The sequence below is a fragment of the Sus scrofa genome, chromosome 9 (genome assembly GCF_000003025.6).
Source record: "Sus scrofa isolate TJ Tabasco breed Duroc chromosome 9, Sscrofa11.1, whole genome shotgun sequence".
In the NCBI taxonomy this organism is placed as follows: domain Eukaryota; kingdom Metazoa; phylum Chordata; class Mammalia; order Artiodactyla; family Suidae; genus Sus; species Sus scrofa.
The window spans coordinates 34445328-34471130 of record NC_010451.4 but is presented as its reverse complement, the minus strand read 5'-3'; the positions used below and the strand labels follow the sequence as shown (position 1 = coordinate 34471130).

Below are 25803 nucleotides of genomic sequence, written 5' to 3'. Positions count from 1 at the left end.
AGCAATCTTAAATGCCACATTATCTAGTCCCCTCAACTATTTAGGAAACAGAGCCAGAAAGATGATATGGTGTGTCTGATGCTGCTGTTTTTCGTAGTGGGGAAAGTCACTAGGACTACAACATGATGGAGCTGAATTGAAGACTCCACGCTTCCATTTACCACTCTTCCATTATCTTGACTTACCACAAATCACTTTTAACTTCATTGTGTTGGTTTCATTACCTGTTAAAGTAACAAAACAACATTACATTTAAAAGAAAAAGCAGAATGAAAGCAGTAATATTTACTGCAGTGATATTTACTTTTTGTCAACTTATATTTATGATAGACTTACAAAATTGCATGCTTGTAGTCTGTCTTGCACCCTACAAAAATTAAGTGATCCTATTGTGGTTGTTTAGCAGCACAATTGGGACTGTTTGGTTTATATAACATTCAACTATGTTCTAGGCAAATATTGTTCCTGTGATATATGGTATGATCATGGAACAGCCATTTTACAAATGAAATTTTATAAATCCCTTTTCAAGTCAGGAATTTCCTGACTCAGTGACCATTCTTTGCTTTTGGCTTGTAGCTGCAGAACATAGGTTCGATGACTGTCAGTCATGCTGCTGGCTCCTGGATATCTTATGGAGACAATGGGGCGAATGAATATGTCTGTACTATTCCACTCAATTTGTGTGAGGTGACACAGCTTCAGTGATATCCTTGTTTATTCCTATAGAATCATTGAGGAACTATTTTAATCCTTACTTCAATATCTCAGCATTTACCCTTTGCATCTTAAATTGTCATAGGTAATGTCATAATCTGAGAAGAAGAAATAAAAGTACTACCCTTATTTGTAACTTTGTTTCTCCTTGAACATAATAATTTGTGATGATGGATTACCCAATGCATCTATTGGGATGAGGAATGACTATTCCTTGAAATGGGGAAAGTTAGGTAAGGGGTGAGACCCAGTGTCAAAGGCACCAAAGTAGGTAGCACTTACTCAAGGTCACTGTGTACAAAAATGATGTCCTAGAGAAGATTTCAAGATCAAAGACAGAAAAGTGAGTCCAAGACAGGTCATCAGTAAGGAGGGGAGGTAAAATGAAAAATCATATGTAAGGTATGGATGGAATCAAAGCAAGGAGGTGAAGGAGCCAGGTAAGTCCAGAATAGGGAAGACAAGAATAGAAAGTATGAGACATTCAGTGGTTCTCATACTTTAGGGAGTATCAGAATCACCAGGAGGTCTTATTAAAACAAAGAGTGCTGGGCTCTACTCTTAGCACTTCTGCTTCAATAGGTCCAGGGATGGGCCCTGATGATTTGCATTTCTAACAAGCTTCTGGGTCTGGGGACCACACTTTGAAAACAACAGTTGTTCTAGATGAATCCCAGAGTAAGTGATGGGGCCTGCAGGGACTTCATGAGCTTCTGGGATACTTAGTTGTGTGACCTGAGTTTCCTTAAAGGGTTAGGGGCAACAGACAAAATATTTGGGCTTTTTTTTTTTTCCATTTTAATTGGCTTTTTTAAAAAAAAAGTCAAATGCATAACTGGAGTTATGAGGATGTGACCCTCTTTCTATATTAAAAAGTAAAATAAGAACGTATATTCTTACAAATAAACATAAGTAGAAATTATTCCCTCTCTATGATAAGGCTGTATTTCATATTTTTGTAGTTTAACAACTAGTAAAAGTACAGTGTTCTGGTTAAGCGTGTATGCTCTAATAGACTGCCTAGGGTTGGATGTTGATTCCGCCACTAACTTTGTGCCCTGAGGTCGTGAGTTTATTAAACTCTCTGAGCTTCCTTTGTGAAATGGGGATATTGCTAATTGCATAGGGTGGTTGTGAGGATTAAATGAAGTAGCGAATTTGAACAACTTTTTGGAGTGCCTGGCACATAATTATTGCTCCATAAATGTTAGTTGTTATTGAAACACCACAGTAAACGCCTTCATTCAGGAATGTGACTTCGTATTAACACTCAGTAGTTACCTCAGGTTTAACTGATAGGTTGTGCTCTGTATCTATAATTCGTTACCTTTCTTTTGCTAAGAATAACCCTGAGTTTGGCATGAAGTTATAAATTATATATAAACAGTGTGATTCAGGAGTCAAAGTGGATTACAGGTAGCAAAGAATCTAAAGTTGCCTCTAGCAAATTTCAGACCAAGAAGGAAAACTGCCTTCTCTTGCACAGTGGTTCAGAGCATCAGCTCTGGGACCATGCACAGTGATAGGACTGCAGAGCCAGTGCCCTGAGCTCTGAGTCCCAAGGCAGGGAGTGTGGACATCAGTAACTCCAGCCACCTTTGCTCTTCCTAGGACTGTCTCCTACTCGACGTCTAACTGGCCAAGTGCAGCTCATTAGACACGGAATTAGCCCAAGAAAAACGAAAACAAAGCTGAAATTCCCATACACACCAGAGCATCTGTAAAAGGGAGAGAAGCCTCTGCAGTTCACATGCACATTCCTTCTTCACTCTCCTCTTATTTTGGAAGCTTTAACAGCCACCCTCTGCAGCCCAACCTTTCAGTGGTTTCTACCAGCAATTTTGGCCTCGCTGATCAGGCTTATTGAATTATAGGCTTTAGGGTGAACTCTCTGCAGGAGGACACAAATAGACTGTGGCTGGGGTTCTGCTTCTACAGAGGGGCCTAAAAAACCAAAATCTAAAATGCGAAGAATTCTGGACAATGGGAGATAGGAAATAATGGGTCCACTATGCAGTATAATTCTGATACAAACTACCTGTCTGTAAAATGTTAGGTCAGAGCCCAGTTCCTAAAGACTGCACTCAAGTCACCAGTCGAAAATTGTGAGGTACCCAGGTTACCTCCTTACCATCTGACTATAAGTTCAGGGTTCCCCATAAGTCCCTCAGTTTGATAATTGGCTAGGACAACTTATAGAACTCAAGAATGCAGGAGTTCCTATTGTGGTTCAGGGGGTTAAGAACCTGATGCTATCTCTCTGAGGCCAAGAGTTTGTTCCCTGGCCTCTCTCAGTGGGTTAAGGGGGTTAAGGACCTGGTGTTGCCACAGGCTGTGGTGAAGTTCACATATGTGGCTCAGATCTGGTGTTGTCATAGCTGTGGCATAGGCTGGCACCTGCAGCTCTGACTTAACCCGTCGCCTGGGAACTTCCATATGCTGCAGGTGTGGCTATAAAAAGAAAAAAAGAAAGCACTGTAGTTACAATTACAATTTAAGTATAAAGTTTACAAATTAAGACCAGCCAAATAAAGAGACACATAGGGCGGGATCTGGGAAGGTCTCAAGCCTGAAGCTTCCATGTGCTCAGGACATGTCACTCTCCCAGCACCTTAGTGTGCATCACCAACCAGAAAGCTTACCCAAGCCACAGTGACCAGAGCTTCCCTTGGAGTTTCAATCTGTAGACGTGGTTGATTGGAACACTGACAACTGAATTGCACTCAATCTCTAAGGCCCCTTTCCTCCTCCTCCTCCTCCTCCTCCTCCTCCTCCTCCTCCTCCTGGGTGGTTGAGAAGTCAGGCTGATATCAGAGCTCAAAGCCGGAACCCCCTAATCACATGATTGGTCTTTCAGTTAAAGCCAGTCCCTATCCTGAAACTGTTTAGGGACCTACGATAAATGACCTCATTAGCATAAACTCAGGCGTGGCCCCTGGGAACCTACCATAAATTATAAAGACACTTGGGAAGTTCTAAGGATTTAGAAGTTCCCCCTTAGGAACGAGGACAGAGATCAGACAAGTTCTTTATTATGCAACATACAGAAAAATAGAATAAGAAATGGAACTATTTTAAGTACAAAAAACTTAAGGCCAAAAAAATTATCATTTTAATGATGAAGAAATAATTGGAAAAATATCATTTAAGTGTAAAACCAGTGGTCATTAAACACCATTAGATTCTTTTAATTTGTTTTTCACTCACTTGATCCTTCATTCAGCAGTATTTATTGAATACCTCCTTTGTTAATCATTGAAGATATACTCTTACACTGGCAAAGTAACAAAAATGTTTACTTGTACAGTTGACCTGTGAACAATGTGAGATTTAGGTGTGGCAGCACCCCACACAGACAATCCACATATAACGTTTGACTACCCAAAACTGAACTACCAATAGCTTACTGTTGACCAGAAGCTTTACTGATAATATAAACAACGATTAGCACATACTTTGTGCACTATATTTATTGTATACTATATTTTCCAATAAAATAAGCTAGAAAAAAGAAAATGTTAAGAAAATCATAAGGAAGAGAAAATACATTTACAGTACTTGGAAAAAAATCCATGGATCCACACAGTTCATACTCATGTTGCTTAAGGGTGGACTATATTACAAGGAAAAGAGGAAGGATGAAATATTTGAAATGATTTGCTCATTGTAATTCCAATCTAGATGAGCCTGAGTTCTGAGATAATTGCTCATTTTTGTTGTCAAAAATGATGTTCAGAGAGCTCCTGAAGTTCAAAATATTAGGTATGATTTATTAGGTAGATTTATGAAGATTTGGGAGGTAGGGGACCTTAGAAAAAAAATGTGTGTTGTTTGTTTAACCACACGGCTGTCATTTGGCCTTGTGCTTTTAAACAAAATGAAGTGCTTTGAAATGTGATGTGTTTTAAACTCTTCTTTTTTTGCTTTCCTGTAATTGGAGCAACATACTAATTTCTACAAGTTGTGACTACTAACAGAGAGCAATCACCTCACAGACTTGTACCGAAGAGATGAAACCATCCAGGTGACAGGACACGGCCATGTGCAGAGTCCCCGCTTCCCAAACAGCTACCCCAGGAACCTGCTTCTGACCTGGCGGCTCCATTCCCAGGAGAAAACAAGGATACAGCTAGCCTTTGACAATCAGTTCGGATTAGAGGAAGCAGAAAATGATATCTGTAGGTAAGTGAGGAAAAAAAAAATCCATTTTAGGGTTAAATTCCCAGTTGAAAAAAAAAAAAAAAAAAAAGGTAGATTTAGGAGTTATCTTGTGGCATAGCGGGGTAAGGATCCAGCTTGTCACTGCAGTGGCTTGGGTGGCTGCTGTGGTGCAAGTTCAATCCCTGGCCTGGGAACTTGTGCATTGGAACTTCCATGTGCTGTGGGCATAGCCAAAATACAAACAGAAGAAGGTAGATTTGCAATATCACACAAAACATCTCTTTTGGACCCTTTGGACCAACCCAAGATGAGCAACTTTGAGACAGGAGCCAAGGGGGCAGGATGACAACCCTTGAAGAATGACACAACCATTAAGGATGCAATAAAATCTGGTTAGAACTGATTAGGCCCAAGATGGCAGAAGATTCAACTTCCAGTGGACCTTGAGCCTCATTATATGTTCATCGTAACCCAGTAGCATCTAAGCGACAAGCCCACAGGGTGCCGGGACAGTTCTGGGGCCAAAATGTGTGCAGTGGCCCACTTCCTAGAAATCCCCGCCCCTTCCCCCCAAAATAGTTAGACTCATCCTCGTACTCCTTAGCCTATGAAATTACTCAGCCCGTAAAAAGTCACCGCCCCATGTTTCAGGGCCACTCTCAAGCCTTTTGAGACGGCCTGAGTACTGGCTTTGGTTGTGCATCTCCCAGGTGGCTCTCACCTTCTGAGATGGCCCATACTCTGTCTATGGAAGTGTATCTCTTTTGAAAAATCTACGTCTTACCTAGCATTTTGCCTGTTGCTGAATTCCTGCTGTATTGGCATAAAGAAATTGAACTTCAGTAAGTCTCGAGACCAGGTATGTGATTTCAATTAAAAGCAGGAACTTCGGAGTTCCCGTCGTGGCGCAGTGGTTAACAAATCCGACTAGGAACCATGAGGTTGCGGGTTCGGTCCCTGCCCTTGCTCAGTGGGTTAACGATCCGGCGTTGCCGTGAGCTGTGGGTAGGTTGCAGACGCTGCTCGGATCCCGCGTTGCTGTGGCTCTGGCGTAGGCCGGTGGCTACGGCTCCAATTCAACCCCTAGCCTGGGAACCTCCATATGCTGCGGGAGCGGCCCAAGAAATAGCAACAACAACAACAACAAAAGACAAAAAGACACACACACACACACACACACACACACACACACACACACACACAAAAGCAGGAACTTCAAGTCCCATTCTGAACTGTGCAGTTTCAACTTCTTGTTCAAAAAGCCTCATGCCAGTCCTAATGAACAAAAGTTGGAGCACAGACTTCCTCTGCAGAGAGCCTGGTAACCTGGCATGACTCATAGAAATTCACTCCCGCAACTGTCAGAGCCAGACTATGTGACTCCCAGAGATGGAGGGAATCTAGGGGTCCCTATTTTGGCCAGGCCTAGAACAGCCTTTGTGAGCAGGTAGACGCATCCAGTATCCCACGACGTCCTATGGCTCTGGTGCAGGCCTGCAGGGCTTAAGGAATGTGTCCACCTGCTGGGCTCCAGGAACTGACCCAGCAATGGAATAGAATGATGGCTAGGACCCTGTGAGGACCTTACCTGAAATCATAGTTTTAAGTAAAGCCTCTGATATTTATAAGAAGGAAGAGGAGGCACCCTCCCAGAGCCCATGGCTCCTCAGAGGTCTGTTTCTTCCAATAGTTACTGGGTCAGAAGATGAAAGCTGCTCCTAGTGATCTTCTCCCTTCTTAGCATATTTATCAGAGAGATCCCTGTTGTTCTTTGAATTGTCTGTTCCCAGCATCTTATTCACTTAATTAGCATGTGTAAGATGGGAAGGATTTTTTTTCCTCTTTCAGTTCTGCAGGGGCTAGTTCTGCATTGCCAATGAACTACTGCTAAACTGCTAAATCCTTTCAGCGGGTTTATTTTACTTTGAATAATAAAAAGAGGCTGCCTCAAATTTGGCTGTCCTTTGTTGCATGTTTATTATGCTGACAGCTTTTATTATGTTGCTATTTCTTCAAGAAGAGCAGCAGTGACTATTACTTCCTAGGACCATAGAGGGTAATGTATGCCAGAAAGCATATATGCAGGAAGAGCCAGTTAATATTTACAAAGAGAATAAGCTCGAGGAGATCTTGTCTCTTCAACCTTGAAAGGGAGTACTAATTTTCTGTGCTAAAAAATAAATAAAATCATGGAAACAAGCAAAAAGCCACTATCAAAAGATGATTAAAGGTGACATTATGGAAGGGACCCTGGTCACCAGTCTCCACTGCTGAGCAAGAGTTTTGATTTGGTAGTGATTGAGCCCTTGTGGCATCCTGACCTTAAAAATAGGAAGGGAAGTTAGGATGGTTTCTTTCCAGACCCTTCAAATCTAATTGCTCCTCAAAATTTATGGACAGAGATAGAGAAGAGGTGGAAAAGGGGAGAGGAAGAAGGGAAAGAGGCTGATCAGAGACCTGCCTTAAGACCCACCATAAGAACCACAATGGTGCTCTTTTGCCCTCAGACCCAGAGTAAGAATTTGACGTTGTGTTTTTCAAAAAACGAAAATGACCGCTTATGTTATTAACAAAGTTTCAAGTATACTCTTGCTTTGTGCAGTGAATATGATTCACGCATATTGAATATAAAATGAAATGTAACTGATTTCCTACCATCTGTTCCAAAGCCTCCTTGATGTTTACACCATACTATTTTATTGCTTGAATAGTGATTCATTCTTAGTGTTCCTCTCTTTCCAAGCACCATATATTCAGTAATTTATACAACACCCAAGAGATATTCAGAGGTAAAATTATATAAACCTTCTTATTTTGCTCATTAGGAAACTGAGGCAAAGGACATAAAGGCCTCACAAATCACTGTCAGTGAATTTAGTCACAATTTCACTCTCCTCGCCTCCTCCTTCAGTCACCCTGCCCCATCCAATAAGCGCTCTGAGGTGTGTCATGGTCTATGCACGCAAGTCTGAAAAAAGAATTTTTCAGATTCAAAGCAAGGTGAAGAAAAGACAAGTTTATTGAGGCAAGAGATGCTGTTAACTCAATGGGATGACTTCCTGATAATCAGGGAGAACTGACACCAGGCCCATGTCTTATCTGTTTTTATAACCCAGGGAGAGGAGAGGTCTCAGAATACACTTGCTGAGCTACTGAATGGTTAGGGAAAGAGAGGTCTTAGGGTACACTTGCTGGTTGGTTGGGGGGCATATAAGGTCTCCATAGGGGCAGGGTGAGGAGTGGGCCATATAACTTTTCTAGTAGAGGGCAGGAAGGAGTAGGCTAGATTGCTCAAAAGTGGGAGGGGCATTACAGTGAAATTAGTGGGGCAATGATAAGGGTCTGGTAATTTTTATCTTGGCCAGAGGCTTTGAGTTCTGTCTCCTTGATGGAGCCTTGAAGTCCTGCAAAGTGCATAGGTAAGATCAGTAAAGTCATATTGGACTTACTTCATATTCAGACGTGATAGTTCTCATGCTGATTCCTTTTGGTAGTTGTGACAAGAAAATATAAAATGGACATGAGACTTCTACTACCGTTCACCCTGAATGCTGATCATTTGTGCTCTGACTTAGCATCTGAAGTCCTTTGGGAGGAGGTAGGTTGGAGGAGTGAGACACTGAAGCCCAGAGCTGAGAGGCAGGTAGTTTGGCAATCAAGTAGAATGTTTTAATATCTTGAGTGTCTGAAAATAGAATAAGTGATCCCTAGAAGGTGTCACCTGTCACCAAAGATCTCCTACTATGTGATGAAAAGGTGGGATGCTGTGGAGGCACTTTGGGGATCAAACAGCTGTGTGGAATATCTAAGAAGCCTCTCCTGCCTTCTTCACTCCCAGGATTCTGTTTCTCTGACCAGTGCCAATGGTGAACCTATTAACCTCATTCACATACAGCCCAGATATTTCCAGTATTGGCAACACACATTCCTCCTCAGAGTCATGTGCTTTCCATTATGATAAATGCCATGTTTTATGATGTGATCCTTCCAAAAGACAATTTCCAAAAGTCAAAATAAAATGGTATTTTATTTTACCATTTATTTTCTATGATGAGAGCGCTGATTTCATGTGCTGTGTAGATACAGATCATTTCCTTTCTTAAGGAAACACTGGATGTGGTAAATTAATTAAAAGTGGGAATTTGAAAAACTCAATATAGCAAATATTTAGGAATATAATTAGAGCTACATCTTCTAAAATAGCACACTAGAGTATAGTTTCAGTTTTTCCAGGAAAACCTGATAAGCCAGATGCTCAGAAAGTAGCTCATTGTGATTTTTGGTGATTTTTGAAGAGTTATGGCTAAAAATGTATAAAAGTTTTTTCAGAATAGATTGTTGAAAGTTTGAATTTGAGAGAAACGTAATCCAAAAACTAGCTTTCCTTCTAAAATCTCTGTAGGTCATACTTTTCATTTCAGATGGTAGGTCATCAGAAATCACATATGTTAATTTTAATTTCTTGGTAAAAGTAGGAATTTCAAAGTCTACTGTAATCAAAAAAATTTACTTATGTTAAATTGGTACTAGGTATGATTTTGTGGAAGTTGAAGATATATCTGAAACCAGCACTGTTATTAGAGGACGATGGTGTGGACACAAGGAAGTTCCTCCAAGGATAACATCAAGAACAAACCAAATTAAAATAACATTCAAGTCTGATGACTACTTTGTGGCTAAACCTGGATTCAAGATTTATTATTCTTTTGTGGTAAGTAGCTCAACCACCCTATGATTAAAAGCAGACACTGGTTTCATGAAGCATGGAGATCATTTTCTGTGATTAAATTCAGTGGTGTGAGAGTAAATGAATTGTGTTAATTGTCTGTGGAATGCTTTGTTCCTGCCTTGGGGCCAAAATGTTAATGCCTTCTTTAGTGAAGAATGCTATTTTAGATCCATTAAGTCAATCCTTGGACCCATACATTTTTGAAAGAAAGCATAGTAAATTACAGAAGTAAAATAGATTATAGTAAAGCATATATCATATTATCTTTGTTTCAACTGAAGCAAAATAAATGTACAGCCAAGTAGAAGGTATGTGAGAGTTGAACCTCATGGTTTGAAAAACTCACTGTGTTACTCCAATCACAGAAGAGTCCCATTGATTTTAGCTTAAACTATGACCCAAATCTGGGGAAGATCTACGTTATAATCATAGAACCTCAGGGTTAGCAAGCATCTTAAAAGATTGAAAAGTACGAGTCAGGACCCAAGTTTTGATTTTTGTTTACTCTACCCACGGTTATGTGTGGTCTCACCTCTACACCATTTCCAACTTTAAATGATTCTGACTATTAGAAAGTGTTTGGAGTTCTCATTGTGGCTTAGTGGTAATGAACCCGAGTAGTATCCATGAGGATGCTGGTTTGATCCTTGGCCACCATCTGGCGTTGCCGTGAGCTGTGGTGTAGGTCACAGATATGGCTTGGATCTGGCGATGCTATTGCTGTGGTGTAGGCTGGCAGCTACAGCTCAGATTCGACACCTGGGAACCTCCATATGCCATATTCTGCTGGTACAACCCTAAAAAAGAAAATAAGAAAATGTTCAACCTCAGATTGAGGCATAATCAACCTTGTAGTTAAGTCTAGCTGTTGGGTCACACATGGTCAGGGTCTTCTGTACTCAGTCATTCAAAAACATTGTAAAGTTCCTGCTTATTGATAGACACTGTGATAGGTGCAGTAGATACGAAAGTAAGAAGACAGGGTTCTAGAATGTCCTGGAGCTGATAGTCTAGTGGCAATGACAATGAAAAAGCAGTAACAGCTGAGAATGATGAATAATAAGACAGAAGTACTGGGTGTTTTAGATGAAGTCCAGGGAAATGCTGGGATAATTTTGTGTATACATTACCTTAAATATCCCTGAATCCTTCAACTGTGCATAACATATTTTTTTCCTGCTCTCCTAGCAATATTTTTGCTTTCATTAAGTTTATTGCTCTCCCTTTCCTAAGTGTGGATGCCAAAATAGAACACAGTGCTATAGATGGAGTCAATTTGTGGGGTTTTTTTCCCTCTTATGGGTTAAATTTAGAGTAGGAAAAAAAAAATCTTACTTTTTAAAATCTAATATTTTTTTGTATTATGGTGAATTATTAAACACTAAGTAAATTCTGTATCAGAAGACCATAATGAAAAGATAGCATACAGTGATACTAGTTCCAGTTTTAATTTGAAAATAATCCATCAAGCATGATACACATTATGGCAAACTCCTGCAGTGCTGCTCAGCATTAAAATGGAGGTGTGAAGCTTTGGTTTCTACATTTCTTTGCCTTTTAATGGGTTCAGTGATGCATCTGTTCTCAATTGTTCCTGGAAAAAGTAGGCTCCACATGTTGGAATGATGATGTGTTGGAATTGCTTAGGGAAGAATCTTATTTCCCTTAACATATCAAGGGCTGTTACTGCTAATGTATATGCTTTGTGTGAAGCTTTGATTATGACTGAGTTGAATGATCCATAAGTCAGTTACTGTAACTCTAACACATCTTTAAGGCAAAAGAACTCCTTTCTGTAGAAAAAGACAGTGCAGGTATGGATTTAGGGAAGAATGAATATTTTTGTTTGAGGTGTTTTGTGTTACAATGCAGACTCACCACTCGTTTCCTAGCCGATGTGCAGTGGAATATTGGAGAGCTTCTGTAGTTGGCATGTAAACTGGCATCATTCTACTCACTTACTTACTCATCTCCACCAGTACATTCAACTGTGATTTTTAGAAATGATGACAGTCATAACTTTCTTGTTACACCAGCCTTTTGGTCTGCATTCATTGCAAATAGCTCCAGGCTCTCTTTCCTCTCCTAATAGGCTTCTGGCACTAAATATGATCAATTAGGGCCAAAGTGCTTTGATGGCTGAATTCCAAGAGGTAGAGTAAGTCTAACCTTCAGGTGTATATAGACTCTAGATCTGTGTGGCTTTTTGATAAAACTCTTCCATTTGATTCTTGCTCAACAGGGATAGATGATCATTTATAGCTTGACCAGTGCTTTGGGAAGGTCCTTTTATTCATGTTTAAATTTTTTAGAGAGACTTTAAAGCAGGGTTTATAAACTCAAATGCTACAGAGACCAGACTTAAAACTCAAAGTTGGCCAGATATAAAATTCGAAGGAGACAGTGGAATTAAAAATGGCAAGTCCTGATGTATGTAAGTCAAATCATTACATGTTATATAGTGCCGTATGTGCATTATATCTCATAAAACTGAAAAAAATTGGAAAATCCTCTTTAAGTGTATTTAAATAATGATTTTTTTTTTTTTTAAATATTACGCAGGCCTATGAAACCTCTAGGGTTTAGAAGCAGCTGTTTTGTAATCTCTCCTTTAAGGAATGGTAGGTGCTAGGGAAATCTGAGTTTGTAATAATTCCTGAACAATCAAAGCGCTCTTGGAAAATGGCAAGTAGCTATTTGGATAAGTCAAGACCCTCTCCCTTCTCATCTCTACTTTTCTACCTCTCAGCTCCTGTCAAACATCTCTCTTCTTCCCACCTCAGTGACTCTCCAGTTATATGAGGACTTCATCTGAGGCTGTAAGTAGTAGGTGCCTAGACCACAAGAGCCCAGTGTACTGGAATCAGATCTACATGGTCCAAGCTTATAACAATACCGAGCCGAGTATACATTTTTAGTCGATTTTTTACTCCAGCAAAGTGTGGGAAACTAATGGATAGTGTTATGATCACTTACTTTTGGTTGGCAATGATTCTTATGTTGCAGTTTTGGTGTGTTTGGAATTCAATCGTCTACCTTTTTTTTTTTTTTACAGCACCTATCATAGTCTTTCCTAGGGCAAAACAGTATAGCCATAGGGAACCAGAGCTTGAAAGAAGTTTCCTCAGTTATTGATGGTGTGATATACATAGAATGGGTCCCTTACTCTTTGGTTTTATATCTAAATTTTAATAATTAATACTAATACTAATTATTATTATTATATAATTTTTATTATATGGGGATAATAATTGCAGTTGGTGTGAGATTTTTAAATTGACAGCAAATACTTATCATAGCACCTAGTGCTCAATAAATAATAGTGATAGTGATCCTTCCTTTACCATGACTAATTGTGTGTAGATATATATATGTGTGTGTGTATACGTATATATTTCTGTTTCCTCCGGATAAATAGTAATGAACTATTGGAGGGTAAGACAGGCAACCTGTGTATAGTCTATACAGTACCTTATACATGCCTAGATGGTGTGTTTGTTGAATTGACTCTTTCCTGAGAAAATATGATACAATTTCATATTTCAGTTTTTTGCTCTCTGCTCAGACCATTAAGCAGGTTATTGGAAAAGTGTCCCATTACAAGGCTCCCAACAGATGGTGTGCAAAGAAGTCAGCAAGCATAAGTATGAATTTCAGTGCTGCTGCTTACTAAAGACTCAGTTTTCTTACCTATAAGATCGTGGTAATACTGCCTGACACACAATTAAGTAGTTGAGGGATTAAGTTAGGTAACTTTGGTAAACCACCCTGCCTGGAACTTAGTAATTACTCAAATTCCTGCTGCTCTTATTGTTATCATAATCACTGGCATAATGATTAATATATCATCAGGTGACAAGAGAATTTGGCAGTCCTGTACAGACAGCCCAGTTGTCATTGTGTATGTGTGCACATATATACACACTTCTGACCATAATTCACTTCCTTCATTTAAGCTAGAAGTATTTTATTATATATTGTAACAAACATTTAAAAAAATTATTTGTGTGTGTGTGTGTGTTTATTGGAAAGTGCATTTTTAAATTCAATGATTAAAAATTATTTTTAAAATTTAATTGAAATAGAAGTGATTTACAACATTGTGTTAAATTTTTAAAGTCATTTAAAAGCTATTCAAAAACTTTTTTTTTTATTAACGAGTTCTAGTTTATTTCATAAGTAGAATTTGCAAAACCCATTACAAACACTTTCTAAAATAAAAAAGAAGTTTATCAAACCAGTTACTTAATCTCTATCTCTGCAGTTTGAATTAACTTCAAGGGGCACAGTTAAGATTTCTGCTGAGATTAAAACTCTACATAAATCATCATTTCACACTATAATTATTTAAAATAAAGGAAGAGGAGTTCCCATCTTGGCACAGCGGAAATGAATCCGACTAGGAACCATGAGGTTATGGGTTGAATCCCTGGCCTCACTCAGTGGTTTAAGGATCTGGTGTTGCCGTGAGCTCTGGTGTAGGTCACAGATGCAGCTCAGATCTGGCATTGCTGTGGCTCTGGTGTAGCCCCACAGCAACAGCTGTGATTAGACCCCTAGCCTGGGAACCTCCGGGTGCCATGGGTGCAGCCCCCCCAAAAAAGACAAAAGACAAAAAAATTAATAAATAAAATTAAGGAAGCAAAGAAAGAAGATGGGAGAGGAGAAGCCAAAGAAAAACGAGAAATAAAGCCAACAAGTGAATAAATAAGATTCTCAGTTACAACTTTTACTGATTCTAATTTTGCTCACCTAAAACTTACCAGTTTGTGAAACAAAAACAAAATAATGATGGATCATTCATCATTATTCCTCTAAACTGAATTCTCAAACAAATCTAGAGAGTAAAGGACTCCATTCACTTTCTCTACCAATTGTGGAAATTCCATCGTTACTTACTTGCATAATAAGATAAAAACTGTTGAAGGTTTTGAACCTCTGTTGATATTCTGACCACTGTAGCCAGGACTACATAAAAAGCCAAGGACAGTCAGGATGAGGATGGTGACCACAGAGCAGATTCTATTTACCTGTTTCTTCATTTCATTATATCCTAGCGGAGGTGTGGGTGATGTGAGAGCTGTGGTATTATTGATTAAATGCCTACTGTGTGCTAGACCAAGCTCAGTCTAGGGTCCTGGAAATGCAGCATTGAGGAAAACAGCCAGTCTCTGTCCTCAGGATCAGAAGGAAACAATAAGCATTTAAGTAAATAGGAAAGTAAGTACAGATATACAAATCTAAAAAAAGCTAGAAAAAAGATAAGAGAGTAGTGTGACAGAGAGGGACTGGAAAAAGATCCACTCCAGTGAGAGATTCAAGGAAGATCTATGCATGTAAACTTTGAATCGACCCCCGCAAAAGAAGAGCCGGAAACTCCACATGAAGCTATGAGAGAAGTGCTTTGAGCAAAAAGAATAGCAGGTGCCAAGCCCTGAAACATGAAAGAGAGGACATCTTTTCTTTGGTAGTAAGGATTCTCCTGATATCTTGGGATTCAGGCTGCTAGAAGGAAGCAAACATAAAGAAGGAAGTAGAACAGTAGCTAATGAGAAAAGTTTCTTATCCTTATCTCAGCCCATCCTATTTTGGATGTTTCTCAAATCTTTCAATACTTAGACCAAGTAAGGTAGCTAAAACCAGAGGGTCAGCTAAGGGCAGATGCTAAGAAAGTATCAAATAGGTAATAAACAAAGTATGGGGCAGAAAGAAAACTATGGGCATGGGCATGGTCAGACAGGAGGATGGAATATGCATACTCCAGAAGCACTAAGTAAATGCTATTGCAGTAGGCTGCCAACTTGGCAAGCTCAGGCGCCGCAGTGGATGTTGTCTGAAGCATTCATTCTTAAGGCCAGAGTCTCATTGTTATAGCATTTTATAGTCAAGGATAGATAACTGTTCTTATTTAAAATTTTACAAATATATTCTAGAAGTTCATCAATTACAGAGATCATTTTGATGAACTAGGAGTCTCATTGGGAAGGTTAAGTGAATCAGTTATTTTAATCAGATTGCTTTCCTAAAACCTGAATACATAATGAGAACTTTGATATAGTTCTTCAGAGAGTAAAGAGCAAAATTTAATATAGTCCTGGAGCACAGGATAATGTGACAGTGGGCATGGCTAGGTCTAGAAGCAAATGTTAATGCTTGAGGAGAATAAAGGGGAAGTGGGCTCTGGGAGGTGGGGATAGGGAGCAGAAGAGGAGGAGGTAGGTCAGAGAGGATCAAGGGAGCAAGAGGAGACAAGAAAGCGAAGTGGAATGAAATTCCATGCTATGCAGGACTAGTGAAGGAAGTTTGTTACCTGGATTCTTCTGGCCCCTCTCTAATCAGATAAGGTCTAAAGTTGTTTCTGGTGATGAACTTTCCTCCTTCCTGGTAGGGGAGCGGGGACAGCCTTTACAAATGTATGTGCTTCTAGGTAGGTAGGCAGAGGACAGAAAGCTTTCCCAGACCTGCTTCTTCTCAATTGCCTTTAGCACAAAATAATTCTCATGCCAAAGTGGTGTATTTTGGGGTAGGCATCTTCCTCTGCTCTTTGCTGGACTGGATCAGGGAAGGACGAGCGCCCTAAGAAGAGGGTGTTGCCTAAACAAAAGCACAAAGTCAGAAAAGCAAGGCATTTTGCAATATTCTGATGAGTTAATTCCAAATGTTGCAGGTTGAGTGCCCTAACTCCTTACTATCCTTTCCTCATTCTTGCCAGTAGACAAGAGATATGAGAACCCAAAAGATCACCAAAATAGCAGCTTTATTAATGGTGGTCCATAAAATACTAAAGCTCAGGACTTTCTTCAACTAGAGTAGAGAACTTGGCTGGGACCCAAAGCCAAAATATAGGTTCACCAGTACTGGGATCCAAATTTAGAACCAAGGATTCTTTCAAGGGGCCTAAGGGTACCCTTATATACCCCTCCCACTGCACGGAAGATCCCAGGTCTGGTCATAAATAGTCACAAAGAGGTGGGAGAGCCTTTGAGGCTGACTCCAATCCTGGCTATGCTTAGTAGATGGACCCAGGGAGTAGCGAAGAGCTGAGACCCTTCCCAATGAAGAAGCAGGCAATCCGATAGAAGTGGGGCAAGAGGCTGGGGATGAGGAAGGGAGAGAAGACGACAAAAGTGATGAAGGGAATAAATTTGTGAAGAAAGAAACCAAAAATGCCTGTTGATGTCTCCATGTCTTTGGGTCAAGGCAGGAATATGGAGAGAAAGGTTTTCCCTCCAGAAGAGTGAACAAAGGTCTTTATGCCCCGAAAAGTCCAAGCCCACAGTGATTTTTCTGCTTTCATCAGTTGTCTTTTGGTAACAGTCCTCGTGGCTTCAACCCTATGCCCCCCTGGTTCTAAGGAGAGCTAGATGACTACTCCAGCCATTCTGACTGGGAAGTTGAGGGTCCCTGGAACTTTGGGGGAAACCAGTCTTCTCCCAGGTGAACAAAGGAATGAGAAATCCATTGTATGGCCAGGACTCATCTAGCGAAAATAACTGTCCCTACATTCCCTTTATCGGTGGGAATGTGACAGCTTAAGGCCGACCTCCATTCAACATTGCTTTTTTCACCTGTGAGAAAATTGAGTTACATATTCAAGATGACTCTTCCTTTAGTATGCAACTGAAAATCAGAACCAGACAGAAATAAATAAATAGAGATTGAAAAGGCATGGAAAAAGAGAAATACATGAATAAATAATCAAATAATCAGGGCTTCTTGGCTGTGCCCTCCTAACCACTTCCTAAAAGTATCCCTCCCTCCTGACTCCCTACCTTCAGTCTTTCCTGCACATGGTTGCCAGCTGAAATACAGATGTAATCAGATCACTTTCCAGCTGAAAACTTGTGAATGACTTCCAGTTTCCTGTGGAGTAATGTGTACACGCCTCACTCAGACCCTGAGAGCCTTCTGCGTTCTGATCCCAGCCTAACACACTAGTTCCAATCCTCCCTCCTCCCTCTATCTATCGTTCAGCCCAGTCAAACAGCCTTCTTCCCTGACATCCCAACTGCTTCCTGATTTGCCACCTCTAATCTCTGACAGCTAACTTTCCGATATATACTTCCTTAAGAATCAAAGTCCTCCTCTCTCTGTCAAAGACATATTCGTGTCAGAGATACCACTTGTCCTCAGCTCCTCAACCACAAATACTCTTTGCTTTTGTCAAGCACCCATATTGCTATTCTTTATCAACATTATGGCTTTTCAAAGAAAAAGTACTGCACAGGAGACTATCTAATCCCTTGTGATGGAACATGATGGAGGATAATGTGAGAAAAAGACTGTATATATATAAAACTGGGTCACTTTGCTGTACAGCAGAAATTGACAGAACATTGTACATCAACTATAATTAAAAAATTTTAAAAATGAAAAGAAAAAGTGCTGCATACATATCCAAATATTTTTGAAAATACATAGAAACGTTAACCAACAAAAACACCTGTTTCTCCCATCACTCAAATACAATCACTGTGGATATTTTGGACCTTTCTTTCCAGCCTTTATTTTAACCCACAGAAACCTATGCTCAGGTCTCTCCATCTCCTTTAGAGTGAAAGCTCCCTGAGGACCTAGAATGCCTTATTCCTGCAGGTCTATCACAGGGCATTGTACTAAGTAGGTCTTGATATGTTTAACTGAACTGAACCAACAAGTACTCATTGAGTACCTGTGAGGTATCTGATAGGTTGGAGCAAACACAGTAAAAAGCAATCTCCAGTGATGTGTAAAGAGATCCTTGACCCTGCTTTTCCAGACTTTGAACCTGAAAGACTGGCTCCCGCTCACTCCAATGTTAACAGTCATAGCAACATACTAAAGGACCTCAGTTGCTCTGGTCCAGACTTCACTGGCCATCGGAAGGGGTAGGGGTGAGGATGGAGAAATGGGGGCTATTTTCAGGGTCAAATGTCAGGGGAACTGTGGAACGGAACCAGGCATCGCAATTCTAAAGTCTGTCTCCATTACTTTTACCTCAGGGAGCGTGTAATTACATTAGGAACAGCCTGACCTCAGCAGTTCTTACATCAGACTTTGTACTAGTGACATCATAGCAGACACGCTTCAGTCCTCTATTGATGCAGCGGGTGAGCTGCCCTTATGAAGAAAGTCTGCAGCCTTGAAAGACTCAGGACTTCTTAATAATTGTGAAAAGTCTTTGAGGTCCTGTTGTCTGTCACTGCAAGTGTCTTTGCAGAGGCTTCAAGATACTACAGTGTTATTTGGGGTTGGTTGGTTGGTTTTTTTGAGGTTTTCTGTACAGGTAGAGGAACTGAGTCAGAAACACTCAAATTCAAATCTCTGTATTAACTATGAGACCTAAGACACAACATTTAAACTGTCCAAGCTGCTGTTTTATCATGTGTAAAATGGGAAGGGTCCACCTGCATTACAGAGCTGTTTGAAGACTACCTTTAAAATACTTGGGTTCAATAAACATACTATGTACAACAGATGGAACTACTATTATTACTGGTACCATCTAAATGTCTTTGGAGAATTAGAATCAAATTAGGTATACCTCAGGTCCTTTTAGAGATTTTGTGCCTACGTTCCTCTGGGCTGCTCTAACAGAATGCTATAACCTGGGTGGCTTACAAACAACAGAAATTTGTTTTTCACAGTTTCAGAGGCTGGAATCCAAGTTCAAAACAGACTCAGTGCCTGGTTCAGAGGCAGCTGTCTTTTGCTATAACCTCACACCACCAAAGGGACGAGGGAGCTCTGGGGCCTTTTTTATAACACTGTCATTCACGAGATCTCCACCCTTTTGACCTAATCACCTCCCAAAGGCCTCACATTGAGGGTTAGGTTGCAGCATATTAATCTGGGGGCACTACAGCATGTTGGAACCAGACGAACACTGGGGAGATCTGTGGACTTAGAGTAAGGTCAGGCCTGGGAGCAGTTATCAAGTGTGATTCTGATTCCCGGCTAAACCCACACCCTGAGGCAGATTTGAAAGGACACCAAACTAAAATCTCTGTAATAGCTCTATTCTGCTGTGGTGCATTAGACATATACATACACGCGATCCTTTTCAAACTGTTCATGAAAATATATTGAACCATACTTTTAATATGAAGATTTTAACTTTAGTATTACATTTGCATCAGAAAAGTTCCCTGATGTCACTCTTCTAGAAAGACATTCATTCCTCATCTTAGTCTACTAAACACCATGCAGATAGCCCCTAAAATATTCCTTTGGCTCAAAGACAAGCCAGGTCTCTGAAGTATAGAGCTGTTCAAGGCCACAAGTACTCAACGTCATCTTCCGGCACTTTTTTTTTTCCTGAAAGGCTAAAACCAGCTATTTTTACAAGGAGAAAAAAAAATACTAAAATCCCCTAGTACTTTAATTTCTACAATAAATATCTCTATAACAGACAAAAAACAAATATGAATTTGAAATGGAAACATTTCATTTAGCCATGGAAGATAACCTAGCTAGGGAATTTTTTTTCCTTGTTAAAGAATATTTATATGAATTCAGAATCTTTACCAAGGAATCAATCCTGAAGGAAAAGCACAGCTATAAAGGCAGAGCTCTAAATTCAAATTTCAGACCAGTATCTAATTTTGACTTAATGGTACAATTAGTTAGAATAAACAACTATAAGTGACCTATTTGCTTCTGTGCCTTTTGTGAGAACTTTCCTTGTATAACAAAAATATATGCTATTTATCAGTATGAAAATAAAATGGTCATTTTAATTTTATTTATTTATTCTTACTTATTCTGTCCCACTGTAGGCAGAAGGGAAAAGCAGATCTAATATTCTGTGTCCCCAATTTCTTTCTGGAATCATCTGAAACCCTAACCTACCTCACATCACCCCACCTCTGCCCAAATGTTCTTTCCTCACAAATCAAAAAGGTTAGCAGATCTTTTGTGGAGACCAGGATCTAAATTAATTCTCTAATTAATTTGGTCACTCATTCGTTCTACATATTTTTTTGTGGATTTCCATCTCTCTGTCCAGTTCTGAGTCCTGGGAGTACAAATGAGGTGAGAAACCTGCCTCAAGACAGGTTAAGCAGACCTGCCCTGATAAGCAACGACAGAAACACAAACTGAGAGGTTGTGAGGGGGAGAAAGTAATTGTGTCTGAGGGAAAGGGAAGATGGTCAGGAAATGATTCACAGGAAGCAGCAGCAGGACCCAAGGAAGAGGTGGGGAATCATTCAGTCCAAGCAGAAGGAACTCAATGAGTCACTGACTGATAACAGCCTAAAGCCTCTCCCATCCCATTATTTGCATTTAACAGTGATAAATCCTAAAGCTAAAAGGAAGAAAATTGGCCAAAGGTATTTCAGACTTAAACCATAGAGTATAATTTAGACAGCAAGAAGCATCCCAGTCCCAAGAAAACAATTCTTAATCAACTGTTTTCATTAGAACCATCTAAGCCTTTTGTTTTTTAAAGTATAGGTGCGCATAATTTACCCCAGACTTAATGAATCAGGAAAAGGGCCTGCAAAGCTGTTTTTAAAAGTTCCTCAACTGATGCTAATGTGCTGCCGGACAAAAACTATGTCCTTCTGTAGGAATTCTTAATTTATATGCAGAGCCCCCAAATTCATACTATTCTTTCACGATACCTTCCTCAGCTTCCTGTTTGCTACTCATTTCATCACTTCGGTAGCACTGAGTTTGCCACAGCTATTTTACAGCACTTGTGTGTTGACATTTCTTGTTTAGGTATCACTAGACCAGCTGCACTTTAAAGACAAAGACAGACCTTAATTGTACTGCGTCTCTGGCCCAATTCCATCACTTAGTAGAGTAGCATGTGGTAGTTACTCGGAGGTAAGTATTTCTGAATGAATTAATGTTCTGTAAGCTTTCAGAACACACTGTGAACTGTGAACATTTCTAAAACACCTACTAGGTACCAAGCACATAGTAGGATTAAATGAGATAAGATATGGGAAGACCCTTTATAAAATGTAAATGCATCACATAGTTTCAAAATACTGTAACAAACCGAGTGTGCTGCTTAATTTCATTAAAAAACTTGGTAGACTGAATTCACGCTTTTCCATCAATGTAAATATATTTAAGGCCCACGAAAAGAGACCTCTTAGTTTTCTTAATTCCCCACTACCTTAACATCCAAAAGCACGATAGAGAGTTCGCACCTTCCATTAGTCAGTTTTCTGTGTGGAGGTGTTAGGAGAGGTGTGCACAGAGTGAAGTGTTCATGTTGTAATATATTCATGAAAAAAGAAAACAAAGTAGCTTCCTTACCTCCTAAACACCACCTCCACACTCTCACAATAAACCAGATGGCATTTCGATGGCACCATTATACCCACCATCAGTTGAGAGAAAATTCCTTCCATTTTACGATTAAAAAAAGTTTGCTTAAACAGAGAAAATACACCTCACAGTGCCTGTTTGCTTAGTTGTTAACAATGAGAATAACACATTTAAAAAACATTTTATACACACTACTATGTATAAAATAGATAACTAACAAAGACCTACTACATAGCATAGGGAATAACCTACATAGGAAAAGAATCTGATTCACTTTGCTGTACACCTGGAATGGCACGTTTTATGATGAGGGGGGAGAGGTTGCCTCTCCCCATCCTCCCCTGGGCTGCAGAGGGCAGTGACTTTGTTTTCAGTGCACTTGCTATATAGTATCAGCCTTCTTTTCCCCTGTTCTAGTAATTTTATAACCTATACTTTATAAACTCTGCTTCTCAGTGCATTCCAGTTTGAATGACTTCTGTTTCACTCTATTATTTGGACTGGTGGTCTCAGCAATTGACCATATTTTTAAAGGAAAATGAAAGTGTCTACCCACAATTCTTTTGTGTGTACTGAGACCCAGTTTTCAACATGGGGTGAAGGGGTTCCCCATGCCAACAAACAATCGTCAGGCACCAGAATTCACCTCAGCTCTGATACTGTCTCTCTAGAGATAGCATCAGATTCCATAGGCTCAGCCCCGAGAGACTGTCCACCCTCCCTGCCTCCCCCCCAAAACCTCCTCTCCAAACTTCCCTCCTCTCCCCTACCCCCTGCCAAACATCAGAGAGTGTATGTACATCTTTTCTTTTTCCATTTGGAAAAGTGCTAAGATTTTTCTCCATTAAAGAGCTATTTCCTTTTTACCTCCCTCACTCACCTGTGCTTCTGACAGACTGGCTGTAAACCAGAGGTTCTCATGCCCTCCTCCTCTGGTTTGATTAATTTGTTTGAGCAGCTCACAGAACTCAGAGAAACATTTTACTTACTTGATTACTGGTTTATTATAAAAGGCTATAACTCAGGAACAGCCAGGTGGAAGAGGTGCTTAGGGCAAGGTACCTGTGAAGGGGTACAAGAGCTTCCATGCCTTCTTCCAGTGTAACACTCTCCCTACTTCTCTAGCCCAGAAGCTCTTTGAACCATGTCCTTTCTGATTTTTTATGGAGGCCTCATTACATAGTTATGATTAAGTAAATCATCAGTCATTGGCAATTGATTCCACCTCCAGTCCCTTCCCCTCCCTGGAGGTCAGGGGGTAGGACCGAAACTTTCAACTCACTAATCAATTACCTAGTTGACCAGACTCCATCCTTCGTGACCTGGTGACCAGCCCCTATCCTGAGGTCTCAAAAGTCTCCTTTTTAACAGAAGGCTTACTTTTATCATTGTCATCACTTAGGAAATTCCAAGAGTTTTGGAAGCTGTGTGTCAGGAATTGTGGACGAAGAGCAAATACACATAAGAAATGTATTTTGGGAGTTCCCGTAGTGGCGCAGTGGTTAACAAATCCAACTAGGAACCATGAGGTTGCGGGTTCAATTCCTGGCCTTTCTCAGTGGGTTGACGATCCGGCGTGGCCGTGAGCTGTGGTGTAGGTCGCAGACGCGGCTTGGATCTGGCGTTGCTGTGGCTCTGGCGTAGGCCAGTGGCTACAGTTCTGATTAGACCCCTAGCCTGGGAATCTCCATATGCTGCGAGAGCAGCCCAAAAAAATGGCAAAAAAAAAAAAAAAAAAAAAGAAATGTGTTTTGATCATCTGAATGATAAAATATATATTTCTTATAAATTACAATATCCCAATAATATGTCCCATTATCTTCAGATACATAATGAGTGATAGTTGCTCCCTGCCCCAGTTTGACCTGATTTTATAGGTGAAGAAGGATTGCCCGTAAGGTTCATTTCAAGACATGTTTGTAATTTGTGAATGAAAATGGAATCAACATAGACCAAAGTCATGCGTACATTATTTGATTCATCTATGTATACCCATATACTCTAACCACCAAGAAGGGTTTGAAGTGGCTGATTTAACAAATAATTAAGGAGAACTTGCTGTATGCTTAGTACTACGGGGGATCAGGGGACCTAGCCCAGTTTTTGAAAAACAATACCTGCCCGTATTATCAGTTTGGATGGAACAGGGCGTTATGAAAGAAGCACAGAAGGTGCCATATCGTCCCTCTCAGGATGACAGAATGATTTGTTGTTGGATGTGGCAGTGTAGGGGGAGAAGGGAGCACTGCCTCACAGAATATGGATGCCCCCCTGCCATGGGTGTCCCCCCCCCCGCCCCCATTTTCAGTCCCTGTTCTGTCCAGGTGCAGTTTGGGTGGTAAGAGAAAATGCTGGGAATGGGAGTAGACGCATTGTCTTTTCTTTCCATTTGGAAAGATACTAAGATTTTTCTTTGTTAAATAGCAATTTCTTCTTTACCTACCTAACTCTTCAATATCTTTCTCTATGAGCCTTTCCTTTTTTTTCATTCTCTTTTCTATTGGTCTACCATAATCTCTTCCCTGGCAATACCCAAGAATCTTTTTGCTTCCCTGTTTCTCTGCCTGTGGGATTGTCATTGAACCCCTCTTCCCCACAGCAGCCGAGAGATCTTTCACAGTTTCAAACTCGAACAAATCTGCCATTCCTCTTTTTAGAGCCCTTCAGTGGTTTCCCATTATCTATGGTAGAATCCAAACCCTAGCATGGCCACAGACCATTTTGTGGTTTGCCTCTGCCTGCTTCTTAGGTTCACCCTTTACCCTGGCTCATCTCTCTCCTCTCTCCAGCCACACTGAGCGTAGTAAAGTTCTAGGAATAGTTGTGGTATGTTCACAGTCTCTGCTAGTTAATTAAGGCTTCCTTTGCTTGGAGGAGGCTCCATAAAGGCTCCGGAACACAGACTCTGCTGCTTACTCAGGGTAGGACCCTTAGTGAGACTTTAGCTCTCCAAGCCTGAGTTTTCTCATAAAGTGCAAATAGTGAGTTGCAGAGTCCTCATCAAGACTGGAGATAATATATCCAAGTACAGAGGTTGGCACATAGTAGGTGTGCAGGATTATCACTTACTTTCAATCTTTGAAAACTCCTTTCTGAGCCTTTCCTCACTCCCCAATTAGAAGTGACCACTTCCACCTGCGTACACCACACCTGCTTTCTACTATACATCTATAACAATTTTTGACACTTACTACTTACATGCTAGTATAACCCTAAAATGCATGAAGTCAAGTGTCCTGTCTTACTGATTTCTTTTGGCCAAATCCCTTGCAAATTTCCTTACATATTATTGACACAACAGTAGGTATGTTGGTCAAATGAATGAACTGTTGTTGCCAGACTTTGTAAAAGTTTCTTTTGATATTGGGAGTTCATTGAAGTTCTGTGATAACTGGAAGCAGTCTTTAGAATTCTCCATACAATATCCCCATGTTATAGTCCATGAAATGAAGTGTACGAATTTATATTTAGATTCATACTAGGTAGTAGACTTCTCACTACAAGTGTGTGTGTGTATCTTTATACCATCTCATTCCACCTCCCATTATTAACTTGTAGAATCGGATGTGAGCGTATCCACATTTTCAGTGAGGGGGTATGGCTGCTTCTTCTCAGGGAGGCTATGCTTTAGCCTATCTATCTCTACCTGTCTTTTGAGTTTTCACAAAACTGAGCTTCACAGTCTCATTCCCTGATGCCATGTGACCAAGATAGTGATTGCTAATATTTTTGGTCTTCAATCCCTGTCCAGTTTTCCTGCAACTAACTGTCTTCTCCAAGGACTCTTGGAAATGCACAAGAGGAAGAGTGACAAGGCAAGCGAGTCAAATGACTCCTCCTACTCATTGCCACTTTGCTCTAGTGCTTGCTGTCAGTCAAGGGTGATGTTGGCCTCTCCTCCCCCACCACGCTGAGACAGTAGACAATAT

The 25803-nt window shown here is 40.3% G+C and overlaps 1 protein-coding gene across 1 annotated transcript in view; it reads left to right on the top strand.

The window, feature by feature from the left end:
- Positions 1-25803, top strand: part of PDGFD (platelet derived growth factor D) — a 232592-nt gene that overhangs the window by 150097 nt on the left and 56692 nt on the right. The window contains 2 exon segments of the mRNA XM_021062718.1: positions 4695-4899; positions 9409-9589. Of these exon segments, the coding sequence (XP_020918377.1) occupies positions 4695-4899; positions 9409-9589 (386 nt within the window).